The following is a 14212-nucleotide window of genomic DNA, read 5'->3' on the forward strand; positions in this document are numbered from 1 at the left end:
AAATTACTGGATTATGTTAATAAACTGTGCAGGGCTCTGTAAATCTGGAAATTTGAGGCCAAAGCTTACAAAAAAGGAAACACACCTGTCTTCTCTAAGTCAGATGCAGAACACAAAAAAATACCTGTAATCAGCCACCTTTCATCATTTTCACATTTGGTTTAAACCTATCTTACGTCCTGAGTCCTAAACTTGATCAACTATCAATAAGCCAGAGGTTTAAGAACTTCTCTAAACCACAGCAGGGGTGCCTGGCTGGCTCAGGTTGTCACCTAGGGTTGTGAGATCCAGCCCAAAGCTCTGTGCTTGGCCTCTTCCTCTGTCCCTCCACTTGTGCTAAATAAAAAAATCTAAAATTAAACAGGAAAAAACAAAACAAAACAGAGCAAACCATGAACCTAAAGGTATTTTGAAGGATTCATTTCACAAAGCAGATGAACTTACTTTTTAATCACCATAGCAACAGCCTACTGGTTTAAAAACTAAGACAATCCGACTACAAGATAGCTCTCCTTTTCTCACTTCAGGATTATTTTCCTCAAAATTTTGTATTATGTTTCTTTTGAAATACTACAAAGCAAACGTTATTAAGGGAACTCAAAATCTGAATAATATTTTCTTTATTTACAAGTTAGAATCAACAGACAAAGAAAGACAATCTAGGGGACCAAATGGGGTGATGACTGAAACCCCCAGGGGCCCCAAATGGAGAAGGAAAAGGGAAAACAGAGTAGAAAAAAAAAGTCAACGTAAAAAAAGAGCTCCCCCTTCTTCCCTCCCCATGGAGGCTGAGGGTACCATGGCCCCATACACCTCAGCCTTACCTAGCTTAAAATAAATTAGAACCACCAACCTCAAAACAGGGCCTTTACAAGTGAACAGGGCAGCTATGGCCTCAGGTAACCCCGTTATCAGGGCCTTTGCTCACTCCCACCCTGTACCCCTGCCCCCGTCAGTCATTTTGAATGGGGGCTCTATGCCCAAGAGGTCATTCTCAATGGGGCTGGGACTAATCTTATTTTGTCCATTTAAGTCCCTCCTTCAGCAAATGTCCCTGCACCCCTCCCCCCTGCAGAGCCAGCTCTCCTACAGTGGGGGGGAGAGGGGATGAGATGAGGAAGTGTCACAGCAAGGGGGGGGGGGGAGGGCGGGGCAGGGTGGTCTAGGGGTCCGGTCCTGCGGAGCCTCCTGCCCCATCTGGCCTGGCCCCTTAGCCTGAGTCTGAATCACTGGTGTCTGAAGAAGAGGATGATGAAGAGGAGGAGCTGGAATCTGAGCTGGAGCTGGAAGCGCTGAGGCGGGACACTGCTACTTGCTGTGCCGACGACGACTCTGTTTTCTCACTTGCTGCAAGACAAGGTTAAAGGTTCAAGTTGCATAAATTTCACCTCCATTTGTCAAAGAAGTTGAAAGGGAGATGCAGTGAATTTGTAGTAGCTTACAGCGTACTCACCTTTCTTGGGGGGCTTTTTGGTGGAATTGAGCTGCCCACTAACATCTTGTAACCGCTTTTCTAATTCCCGCTTCTTTTCCAAAGCCAGCTCCTCCTTTGTCTTTCCCACAGGTTTCTTAATGGCTAGAAAAACAAGCATTCCAGATCTAAGACTGCCATAAGCATGTAGCTTCATTGCACCTTACTTCAGCCAAGTTCCTTTCTTGATCATGAAACAAGCATGTCCCCCCTACCCTGGGGCTGACAAGAGAGAGTGCCTCAAACATATCCTACTGTCCTCAGAACTTCTTGGATTAATGTGGGAAAGGTCCTTTCATACTCACTATAGGGCTTCCGAGGTTTCTTTCGTAGACAGGAGAGAACATAGCGCTCAAGCTCTCTAAGTGTGGATGGCTTGAGGGTTTCAAAATCAATCTCTATCTCTTCTGGGTTTGAGTCACGTAAAGAAGGCTCTCTAGCCTGGATTATGTGTACAACTCGACCAAGTTTCTCCCCAGGTAATTTGTTGATGTCCAAACTCAACTGACGCTTTTCATCATAACTCATGGGTCTGCTTTCCTCTTCCTCCTCTGAATCATAGCCTGTAGGCAGGGCAGGTGGGGCTGTCTTCGTGGCCTTTTTGGGCAGTCTATAGGCAAAAAAAATTCTGTCACTTAGGGAAGCATCACTAACTTCTTCCAACACATTTCCACTGTTTAATCCACTAATCTAAATTTCCCGCCAGAGTAAGGCTTCAGTTTTCCCATAAGGTAAATGGGAAATAAGATACTACCAACCCTCCTCAGTAATACAAACCTTCTCACATGCTAAACACTTAACCACTTACTTGGGGCTTTGAAAACTAGACACTGATATATTGGCACGAGTCCATCTTTTTGCTCCCTAAAACACTTAACCCTCCCCAGCATGGAAAACAAGACAAAGTGTATAATTTGTTAGTGCAAAGAGAAGGACTAGATAATCTAGAGGACAAATCTGGCTTACCATTGCTTTCTGCACAAGTGAAGTTTTACTGGAATAGTCCTAACCACATTTCCGTAAGTAAGGTCTATAGCTGCTTTCACACCACCCCACCAAAGGGGAATGACTTTGAGTGGCTCCACAGCTCTCAAAATCAGTGTTACCTAGCCAATTAAAAACTTACTTGCTGACCTCTGGTTTAGAGAACACTCTGCACAAAGTGGAAAAAACCACTCTCCCCCTGGACAGTGTAGTGACCGTCCTTTGTCCCTGCTCCCTGACCTCTTAAGAACTTACTTGCTGCCGCTTCCTCCAGAAGGTCCAAAGCCGGGAGGGCCCAGCGTAGCAGCACTGCCACCCCCACCACCACTTGCTTTCTTGGACTTCTTGGGTTGGGATGGGCGGGGTGCCCGAGGTCCCTTGTCATCTTCATCAAGCCCAGCTCGGCCTCGATGCTTCTCTGCCTTCCGTTTCTTCTTTTTCTCTTTTTTTTCTCTCTTCCGCTTTGGCTTGGATATTGGGCCTTGAGACAGGGCAGCCAGTTGTTCATGTACTGCCCGGAGCTGGAGACAAAATAATCAAAAGTATAAAAAGAAAAATAAAAGTAGAATAAAAGAGAGTAAGAGGAAAAAAAAATTAGGGCAAAAAGACAAGGCATGACTTTATAAACTAAATAATAAAATACCTGCTCTTGTAGTTCAGCCAATCTATGAGCCCTTTCTTCCTCAGAGTCCGAGCTTTCACTCTCTTCCTCCTCCTCATCCTCCTCCTCGTCGTCCTCTTCTTCCTCAGAAGAGCTCTCACTGCTGCTTTCCTCGCTGGAGGACTCTGAAGAGGATTTGGCCAATCCAGGTGGCAAGGCAGTAGACACAGGTAAAGGCCCTGGTTCCAGTGGTTCATCTGGCATCTTGGCGTAACGGAACTCAAATACATCCTAGTAAGAAAGATACCATCAGAGCCTTGCTAGTCAACAGTGCCCCAATTACACCCAGCCACCTGGTGGTACAACACAGCTCCTATTTACAACTGTGCATTGGGGAAGAACCTCACAATAAGGTAGTATAGCAAAGCAAGAGCTCTCTCCCCAGACCCACTTGTTCTTCAAATTCCAACTGTGACACTCACCTGAAGCTTTCGTGCCATGGCCACGACATCGTGGTCTGGGGGATTGTACTTATAGCAGTTGGAGAACATAAGCCGCACATCAGCAGCAAACTCCTGTGCATCCCGGTAATCACGATTCTCCATCTTCCGCTGCAGAAGGAGGCAGCATCAGAAGCTGCACAGGCAGGGAGACTCACCTTTCCCTGCCAACCCCAGACATTGCCAAGAGTAGCCCTCTCTTGAGAGCACAGTAGGGATGACCTTAAAGATCTATGCCCTGGGGTTCAAGTTTGAAGTCAAATGAATTTGGGTGGGTTGAAGATATATCTATGTCTAGAAAAAAAAACCATTTCTAAGTGATAGGGGTGGGTGGCCTCTATCCTTCCAACCCCTTACTCCCCTAACCCAATGCTCCCAGTAAGTAGGACTTAAACGTACATGAGTAGTATTGCTCTGAAGACAAAACTCACCATACGAAGTCCAAGAAATACCAACTCAATTATCAAGCACCTAACCTTCTGTCCCGTTACCATTTTATAAAAAATACCAAGAATCAAGATTGCCATGTGCCCGTTAGAAGTGACTGATTGTTTTATTGAACCCAAAGTTCCAATCACTGCCTGAGCATCCCATCTGCCCCATGCAGTGGGTACCTTGACAGTGCTGAGGTCCATGGGGTGCTTAATGATGTCATGGTAGTCATGCAGACCAAGAGCAGAAGCGTCCACTGGTTTATAGAAAGGCCAGGCATAGGCAGCGTGCTTCTTAGAGAGCAATTCTTTCAAAATGCCATTGCAATGTTTTAACTGTTCTGACAGCTTTCCTTTCTTGGAGCTCTGGTGTTGCTGCTGAGAGTCAGGTAAGTCTTTGCGTGGGGGCTTGATGGGGCGACCACTCTCTCTACGCATAGGGGGAAGACGTGCTGCCTTGGGCTCAAGACTCCCAGGGGGGCTAGCTGGGGAACCAGGAGCCAGGATGGCTGTAGGAGTAGGTGTGGTAGTATCTGCTTTCCGCTTTACGCCTTTTTTCTGCAGAGAAAAACAAGATGCAAGCCTTTTAGGGTCCACCTCATTCATCCAAGACCTTGCCCTTCCCACTGCCCAAAAGAAATCCACAGATCTGTACCTTGGCAAGGGGCTGGGCTGGGGGAGCTGCAGAGACAGCAAGGAGCGGGGGTCCAGCAGAGTGTAAGGACTTGAGAAGGGGAGAAGAGATGACTGACGGGTGGGGAATGTTGAGGACAGTGGTAGGTATCTCAGGTGGTGGAGTATACAGGGCTGTGTGAGACACAGAAGAAACAGCAGGCACCTGATGGGCACTAGTGATGCTACCCTGGAGTGCTAGAAGAAAGGAGGGGGGAAAAAAGATTAGTTCTATTATCTTCCCCATCTTGTCTCCATTAGGGCAATTGCTGCTCTTCCTACCTGCCAATTTGGCCCCCTTCTTGTGGCTGTTCTTAGGAATGGTCACCACAAGCTCTTGCTCCTCTTGTGGCATAGATGCCACTTTCTGTAGGAAGATCTTTTCCAACGTTTGTGCCATTAGGACAATATCATCAGTGGGCTACAGGAAACAAAAACAAGAAGATCCAAATGCCAGCTAAAAGCAGACAAACCATTTTTCTCAAGAGAAATTCCTAGCTCCAACTATCACCACACCCCCCTCAGACAACTTTGTCATCAAGTACTGGCAACTGCCTATACTGGGCCACTTATTTCCATGTTCTCCCCTAACTGTCCCTCAAAATGCAATAAAGAAAAAGTTCAAAAGTAAGGGAATGAGACTGTCAAGGAGAATACATTCTGCTCTACTCAGCTTTCTGGAGGTTTCTGTTGAGAAATCGGGCCACCATCCCCAAATACTAAAAATGTTCTACTTAAATAACCTTTAACTCCAGATCTCTGAAGATACATCACTGTGAGCAGTATCCTTTGGAACTCAGATTTTCTGGATCCTACGCACTTTGAGAGTACCTTCAAACATCCCACCCACACACAGTATCTAAGCAGTAACAGAGACATGGTCTCTCTTTATTAATGAGCACACACAGAAAAACTCACCTTGTTGTAGATGTAACAATTGGTGAACATGGTGTTAAAATCCTGCATACACTCTGAGGCAGCCCAGTAATAGTTGTTTTCAAGCCTCCTTTTAATAGTACCCATGTCCATAGGCTGTTTTATAATTTTGTGATAATCCTAAAAAACAAAAACAAAACAAAACTAGATCAGAGCCACTGAAAAATAAATGCCAGTTTTTCTAAACTCCTGACCCCAGCAACACACGCACATACACACCCCCCCCGCATCACAGTATGTAGTCCCCTACACTGCGGCCCCAATTAAACTAAGGACCAAAAAAAAAAAAAAAAGAAAAAAAAAGTAATGGGCTTAACACCCGTTGGGAGGCCCCTAGTACCTTTCTCTAACCACCCACCTCCCTCCCACTCTGCGAGGTTTCCCCTCCTGTGACATTACCTCTGGGGCTGGCTATCCATGGGCTGGCATGAGGGAGAGGAAGAAGCTAAGAATTTTGGCCACCGTGGTCCTCTCCCAACCTGGGGTGGGAATCTGTAAAATGGAGCCAGGGCACAAAAGTTAAGGAAGGACACATGGAGGGCACAATGAGATGCCAAGACAGCAAGCGATTGGATCAATAATCACAAAGGACCAAGAATCCAGAAATCTGGTGGCTATCTGCCCTACAGGGGAGAGATGGGAAGTCCCTAGGGGCCGCAGCACCTATACTAAGCAGCCCACCTCCACTCACACACATTCTTTTTTCATTGCCAATACCTCCCCACTCCAATATCCCCACTCACCGGCAGACCCAGTTTGACGGCATCCACAGGCTGCCTGAAGGGCCATGCAAACTGATGTTTCCACAGAGCCTTCATCACCACCTTGTGCAGGTATTGCAGCTGGTTGGTAACCCGTCCTGGCTTTTTGGGATTGGACACCTCCGGGGGTGGTGGGTTGGCAGGGGTCAGTTGTAAAGCTGGCACTGAAGCCATTGTAGGGCTCTCAAATCCCTCATACAACAGAGAGGGCTTTCGAATCCTCTTCCCTGGAGCTGCTGCCTCTGGGCCCAGCCCCAGTAACCCTGCATTCCCCTCCCCAGGGAGCCTGTGAAATGGGAAACATAATTAGATGTGGTAATTTCATGACAATCAGTAGTGCCACTTATACTACATACCCAATAAATCCAGACTTCCATTTTAATAAGAGATAACCAAGCTTATGGAAGTCAATCTGAACCACAACCAGTATCCAAACAATATATGGACCTTTTGTTCCTGGCCCCCCAACTCCCCACTTTCTGTTTCCCTATTTTTAGTTACACCTATCCAGATCTCATATTCTGGACTCTGATGGGTAGTGTATCATCTGTAGTTCCTTTAAAGTTAAAAAAAGAAAAAAATCCCAAGATGGTTTCTCATAAGGCATAACATCACATCTGAGAACCACAGCTTTAGAGTTTGAGACTTAAAATGGGTGGAGCAGAGAAGCTCAAACCCCAAGCTTCTTCCTCACTAGGGGCTAGGTGGTTGCCATGGTGGTTGAGCCTGAGGGAAGCCAACGAAGAGAAAGGGAACAAAACAGGGAGCAAATTTCGTAAAATGCTGATGAAGACACCTAAAAATCCATCTGGGCACAAGAGAACACAACACCAACCTCTCCAACAAGCTCTGCTGCTTAATTTAAAGCAGAGAATGAATCAGAAATCTAACGGAAAACCTTACCAACTTAAAAAAATTTTCAGACAAGGGAGCATTTGTCTGACTTTACCGCCTGGAATAACCCAGCTGCCAGACCCCAGAAACCATTCGAATTCATCTTTCTCCCAGGGACTCAAAAATAAAGCCAGCCCAGTCCCTAGTCAAGGTCAGCAATTCCAATAAACAGTGACAGACCACCCTTAACCCCGCCAAAAAAATAAGATTAACGGCTCCCATTCCAGCAGCAGACTCTTAAAATCAATGGCCAAGACTGGTTCAAACTTATATTCTCTCCGGTACTCCTCAGAACTAGGTGCTTCCCCGGTCCTAAGACTAGAGACACTACACGGAGATCTCATTGTTTACATCCGTACAGCTGGACAAAAAATCCTTAGCTCCACCCTCCTGCCCAGAGTCAAACTCTTAAAAGAGAGCAAAAACATGCCTCCAAACAAAAAGCACGCAAACCCCCAACACAAAACTGATTCACTGAATTTAATTACTGATTCACTGCACTTAATTCAAGAATTTAACGACCTAGTCTGAACACACGAACCCACTGGCTAAAAGTAATCCCTCTACCCCTCTGGTGAGAATCAGTAGCCAGTCTGAGGCTCTATCACCATGGCAACCCTATAAGGTGCTAGATGGGGCCACGAAAGCCCCTAAAAGCCCTATGACAAACCGTTGCTAGACACCAGACCCACCGCCCGCAGGACCGGCTACCCACTCAATGTCGTCTTTCCCCACTACATTCCGCCGCCAACCCGCTCTGTCCGGCTAGATTAAGACTAGACCACGGCGGGAAAAGTAACGCATAAATTGACCACCTGTCCTCCCTCCATACGCAGTATCTGGCCCTCTACCACCGTTCCAAAACCGTCACCCAACCCCCTCCGCGAGCCCTCGAGAGCCAACAGTCGCACCGCGGAAGAGGAACGCGCCCGAGTCCGTTCTGTCCTCCCTCCGAACCCGACGCTCCACATCCCCGTGTCACAGCCCCCACCAACGTCTCCTTCCCACACGCGGATTAGGGGGACATACTTGCTGTGGGGAGTCACGTTTTGCAGCATCTTGACCACGGGGAACCGGCGCTGCCCTCAGCCGCGTGAAGTCCGGGTGGCCTCGGTTCCCCTTACCTCCCGGTCCAGCATAACCCGGGAAGTAGGGGAGGGGTGGAGGGCAGTTGCCCTTGGCCCTCCAGGCGACAACCCCCACCCCCCGCGCCCGGCCGGCACGAAAGCAGTCTTCTCCGCGAGCTCCCAGCAGCTTGGCGCGCTCCGCAGGAGGCGGACAGCGAGAAAATGGCGGCGGCCTCAGCAGAGGCGGGCGAACGAGGGGGGACGGACTCCTCAAACACTAGGACAGCCCCCAATTCCGGACACCGTCGTCAATACTGCCCGCTGTTGATCTGCAAGGATCCCCTCTTCCTGCTGGGACTGCCCGCAGCGGACGAGGTCCCGTTTCGATCTCGGATGGAGGCGGATGAACACGAAAAGTGGTTTAGGGAGCCGCCGCCTCCATCTTTGAAATCCTCTTGAGGGCGGAGTAGAGGGGGTGGACAGACTCCGAGGATTGGGCGGGGCCCGAAAAAGGGGAGCGTCGGGGGCTTCTATGGGGTCTGTACTGTCCGCCGGGACCGGTCATAGGCCGAGACGAAGGCCATTTCCAAACGGATGGACGTGGATTGCAATGGCGGTCCCCGACGACTCGAAAGCTCTCTATCAGTAGGCAGAATCCTCCAGCTCGTCCTAGAGGCTGCTCCACTCCAGCGCGAAATGGCGCCGCCGAGCCCCGCGCCAGCCCTTTATATATAGGCAGGGAGGCGGAGCCTCGCCGCTCATGCGCGCCACCGTGCTCGAGACTTCCCCCACCCCCTCCGCGCGCGCACGCTCGCTCACGCGCGTGAAGAAGCAAAGTCGAAAGGGGAGGAACACCTCTCCGCGGGAGCGTCTTCTATTGGTTGGCTGGACCGATGACGTCAGAAGCTTCATTTCCAAGGTGTCAGTCACTAGGCAGAAGAGTGCCGCATAGACCCATAGGGAACCGGCAACCCGCCACATCTCTGAGCCAATTGGCTGCGCTGTGGTTCGGCAACTCCAGGGAAAGAGAGAGGCTGGCATGGGTGCAGCACCCTCTCCCCGCCTCCCCTTCCAACAAAGTCTTCCCAGGCGTCCAAGCCCGGTGCGACTGGCGACTGCCAAGCTGGGGCAGGTCGTGCCATTCGTAGCTCCTCCATTGGCCACACCGACAGGACTGGAGGGGGCCGCGTGGGCGTAGCCAGCCTGGGCCCGCCAGGGTGTGGCCGCAGGACGCCAGGCGGGTTGTTGTTCTCCGCAGAGGCCGCCGCAGTGAAGAATCTGAAATGAGGAAGAAGACGCCATCTTAGAAGCCGCGGCCTGCTACTCTGGCAGAGAACTAAGGGCTCCCGAACCTAACCATGGAAGGAATCTAACGTTCCCATAGCCCACAATAAAAAATACAGGCTTGCCGCAGTCTTAAAATCTTCCCCGTCTTTCCCCAGATAAAATAATCAGAAGACAAAGGCAAAACTCAGTGAGCTCCCAAAGGCTTACCATCAAGACAACCAAATCTAAAATACGTTCCCCAAACTTTCACCCAAGCACCTCTGCAATTCCTCCCTGCTCACACCTTCAGTTACCCATTAAGTATATGCTTGGTCGACAAAATCCCGGCAATCCTACTAAAGTGGAAGCAAAACCTCCAAACATACCCTATACTCTATGACACCCACCTCCTCCCTAAACTTCATTCCGGTGTCAGATCAGAGCGGAAAAAAACAAGCCCTGCGAGGGGCAAATCAGGGTGAAACCCTCCCCTCCTGGCGAGCTCAGAGCTTTCCCCAAGCTCCCAGCCCTCCCCCACCCCGAGAGCAGGCTCGAACCCCCTCCTTAGGGTCCCTCCGCCTCGGGGGCAGCAAGGCCCCCCCATCCCCCCACCAGGGTCCGGAGTCCTCCCCACGGAGCGGCTGGTCCATCGGTCAGCGCCAGGGAGGAGGGCGAGCGGAGGAGGCGGCGGCTGCAGCTCAGACTAGCCCTCCCCCTCCTTCTCTCCCCTCCTCCCCTCCCCCCGGGCCGTCCGCCTCCGAGGAGGGGCAGGAGCCATTTTGGGAGCTCAGTCTCGCCCCCCTCCCCCAACCTACTCACTTAGTCCTCCCCACAATCCTGTTACCTGAGTAGGATTAGACTATGGAAGAGTAAAGACTCAGAATACAAAGCCAGGAATCTCTCAAGCCATCTCTGGGACCACGACCTCGCCACCCCGGCATCCCCTCCTCTCCCGATGGGAGAGTGAAAGAATTATCCCCAACCTGCGCTTTAGCTGGCAGTCTCCCTCTCCACCTCCCCTTCTCTGGATACCAAGATAAAAAAGACTGCATTATCTGAGAAAGGAAAATAATGTAACCAACGAACATAAGAGCCCCCCATCCCCACCCCCGAAAGGCACCTGAGGGCCTAGGTCCTTGCGCTCCAACCACATCACCCCCCTCCTTTTACAGTAGCTCTTGAGCCCTAACCTCAGTTACTGCGTCTAAAATGGCCGCCAATCTCACGTCTTCTCGACCACCAGAGTCGGGCCAACCCTGCGGGGGGAAGTGCACACAGGGAAGGAAGCCTCTTCCCCTATTACTACCGCCCTCCCCCACGCAGGGATCAGGCTTCGGCCCCAAAAGTACATGCGGGCTGGCGCGGGCAGTTGCAGCAGGGAGGGCAGTGACACAGCAACTTTGCTGAGGCCTTCTCCCCTCCCCCTAGTGGCCCAGCCTTCTAAATCTGCAGTTCTCCGCCCGAGGCCTGCAAATTAGGAGAGGCCCATTAGGGGGCCGGCCAGAAGAAAAATTTAGTAGGAGGTCGCGAAATGCTGGGTCTTCGAAAGCGAAAGGGCAGCCAGACCTTACTCTGGCTTACTTCCCTGCATTCCGGAAAATCACTGCTCCCTACTCCCTCTCAAACCTCCCTTCCCCCACATGAGTCACAGGGGAGGCTAACAGCTAGTCAGGAATTTGGAAAAGTAACTCTTCCCTCCTTTCCGTTCCCTCCCCCGCAGTACACAAGGAGAGAACTGTTCAGGAGTGGGGGAGGGGATGAAGGAGGCAAAAGACGCCACCCTGGAGAAACCCGAAACCTTGTGAGCTGTGAAATCATTCCAGGTCCTAAGCCTCAACTCCCTCCAGTCTCAGACCAAGCTTTCTACAGCCCTCCCAGCACCCACCTTGGGCTTGGTTTCTGCTCCTAAACAAACCCCAAGATTTCAGCCTGTAAGCCCTCCCCAGCCTGGGGTAACACATGCTGAGCTAAGACCCCACCGAGGCAACGAAGTTTTGTACAGAAGGCTCCACAGGCCGTGTCCACGTGAATGCACACAAATTCGATAAGCGATTCGAAGCGTAACCTCCAGCATGCCATGTGATGACTGCGAGCTTCCTACCGCTGACACAAAAGCACAGACATGCTCCTTCCAGAGTCTCTAGGGAGAAAGGGAGTGGGCGCCCGGGAACAATCTCAGTTCACAACCTGAGTTGCCCACTCAAATCCAAGAGTAGAAATACAGACACCACTCCCACTCCCCAGCCCACTAGGTCACCCCTCCCTCCGGCCGCCAAAAGGAAACCTCACCTGGCTCCGGACTCCTCTACCCCCAGGGGACGAATGGAATGGGGGGACACACCGCCCCCCACGCCCCTTTGCCCTCCAATAGGTATGGAGGCACGAGGTTGGCCATTCCCCTCCCCCATCTGAGGGGCCCTCTCCCGCTCGCCCCCCCTCCACGCTCCCATTGGCTGTAAACTGTTTGAAGGACAAACCCTCCCACCCTCAGGTTTTTCTCTGAACCCCAAGAATTTCTCCCTCCGGACTCCCCACCATTGGTTAAGCATTTAAATGACTACCAACATACCCGCCCCCCAAGGGCCCCTTCTCACCTGGAACCTGGAATCTTCCAGGGGGAGCCAACGTTCCCCTAGGCCTGGTGCGGGGGGGAAAAGGATGTAATCCGGGGTGTCACCCCCCCCCCCGGGAAACAGAAGCTGTGTTGGGGGAGGGGGCGTAACCCCCACCCCTCCCTTCCCGAGCGAGCTGGGGGGGGTGGGGAGATAGTCGGGGCCGCGCCGCCACGTCAGCAACACCCAGATTGGCTGACCTGGGTCACGTGCCAGCCGCCGCCTTCCCCCCCCCCTCCACGAGGACCAGTTTTCCGAAGGTTTCTGGGGGTCGCGCAAGGGGCCAAGGAAGCCGCATGGCCCTGGCCTATCTCCAGAGACCCAGGGCGCTGTAATGCCGCTGCTTCTCCGTTTCCCTGGCTTCCTATCCCGCTGTCGTCGACCCTGTCCCCCCCACTAGCCTCTCCGTACGGGTTCAGCATGGCTGCCGCTGCCCGAGAACATGCACTGCGCAAGCGCAAGGGTTCGGTCGCCTGCGGGGAGGGGAAAGGAGTGCCGGAGCCCACGGGGAGAGCAGCAGAGCGCATGCGTCCGCAGGCACCGTCGCCTCCTCGCCAGGACTGGGAGCGCGCGCAGTGGGTGGGGCGGAAGCGGGTGCGGCGCGCAGATCTCTTCTCTTCTCTTCGCTGAGCCCCTCCCTTAGTAGCACCCGCTGTGTGGGGCTCCCGGGGCCGGCTGACTTGCTTGCTTTTGCCTAGGTGTGAGGTGCCCGTTAGTTCGTCCTGGACAGAGTCCAGCGGAAACGCGCCCCGCCAAGTTGTTGTCAGTGAAGGAGCCTGGGGCCTGGGGCCTGGACCTGGAGATGCAAGGGCTTGCCGGGTAGGGCCCGCTCCGGCCGTAGTATAGTTCCACTGGGGGAAAGGGAGTTTACCACCTCCTTGGTGCCTCCGGCGGGAAAGGAGGTGCTGACTGTGGATGTGGGCATCTTGTTGGGCATCTTTTGTCTTAGGTAGCTTTACAGCCTCTTACTTCTCCTGAACCTACCTCGACTTCGTCGCTTCACTGAGGCCTACCAGCCTCGACTTCTTACCTTACACAAAACTTAACCGGCCTTCTGGTCACTTTCACTTTTTCACTGACCTGCTCTACCGTTTCAGTTAAAACGCCTCTACTTTTTCCTAAGACTTTGCCCTCTATTTTCTCGATGTTGAATCAGTCCCATAAAAATCTAAGGATATGGTGGTTCTCTTGCTACCTAAAGCAAACCTTTTACTTGTTTATAGTCAATAATCTCTCCCTTGACCCTCAGTGTATGGATTCAGATCTTAACTCTAGTCCATTCCCCACCGATAGAACAGAAGAGCCAACCTGCAGGGGAGCTGGCGATTTTCCATTTCCCTCCTATGAACTGGGCCTTGTCTGTAATCCTTTAGTATTGTACTGGAAGTCCTCTCTTCGGTTTAAGAAATTCCTTTTCTTTAGACCTGGTCAACCTTATCTATTACTCTAAAGCTATCCTCCATTTCGTTCCAATTGGCATTTTTAGCAGCTCTCTTCCACTGGCTTGCCAGCCTCAAAAAAGGAAAAAAAAAAAAACCTTACTAATATCGTGTCAACTTGTAGACTTTTTATTTATCTCTGAGCTACCCTGCACAGTCAAGACCTCAAAATATTGAAATTTTCCTCTCTCAGCCCCATTCCCACTCTTCAGCCCACTTTTTTCATTATTGAAACTGTTCTGGCAGATGTCTCCAAGGACCTTCTAATTGGCAAAGTCAGGATGCACTTCTCAGTTCTCACCTTACTTGACCTCTGAAACATTTGATCTTTGATTACACTTCCTTCCTGAAATTCTCTACACCGGTGATTTCTGCGGCCAGTCTCACCTGTTTCTTTTCTTACTTGTCCAACTGCTCCTCTGAACTCTCCTTCTGAACTCTTTAGCCTCTTCCGATTGATTGAGGTTTGCCAGGATTTTGCCTCCGTTTGCTTCTAGTTCTGCTCATCTTCTCTACCCAGTTTAACTCAATGGCTCCCAACCTCTCAAATGTGTTAACTTCGTAGAGGGTTCAGAAGA

General features: G+C 51.1%; 1 protein-coding gene across 3 annotated transcripts; it reads right to left on the reverse strand.

The window, feature by feature from the left end:
* Positions 1-603: 603 nt before the first annotated feature.
* On the reverse strand, positions 604-12274 carry BRD2 (bromodomain containing 2). 3 transcript variants are annotated; one of them, XM_044255473.1, is made up of 13 exons: positions 12178-12274; positions 8280-9595; positions 6339-6642; positions 5578-5715; positions 4942-5080; positions 4643-4857; positions 4171-4545; positions 3539-3667; positions 3099-3347; positions 2711-2976; positions 1777-2081; positions 1454-1576; positions 604-1347 (listed from the first exon to the last, which is right to left on the reverse strand). In XM_044255473.1, the coding sequence occupies exons 2-13, from the start codon at positions 8306-8308 to the stop codon at positions 1211-1213; spliced, it is 2409 nt and encodes an 802-aa protein (XP_044111408.1). In that variant the 5' UTR covers positions 8309-9595; positions 12178-12274; the 3' UTR covers positions 604-1210. The 3 variants fall into 3 exon arrangements, with proteins under 3 accessions (XP_044111408.1, XP_044111409.1, XP_044111410.1); XM_044255474.1 differs by lacking the exon at positions 12178-12274 and adding an exon at positions 10196-10214; XM_044255475.1 differs by lacking the exons at positions 8280-9595; positions 12178-12274 and adding an exon at positions 5995-6087 and having other exon boundaries at positions 6339-6430.
* Positions 12275-14212: the final 1938 nt, after the last annotated feature.

The sequence above is a fragment of the Neovison vison genome, chromosome 1 (assembly GCF_020171115.1).
Source record: "Neovison vison isolate M4711 chromosome 1, ASM_NN_V1, whole genome shotgun sequence".
NCBI classification, from domain to species: Eukaryota; Metazoa; Chordata; class Mammalia; order Carnivora; family Mustelidae; genus Neogale; species Neogale vison.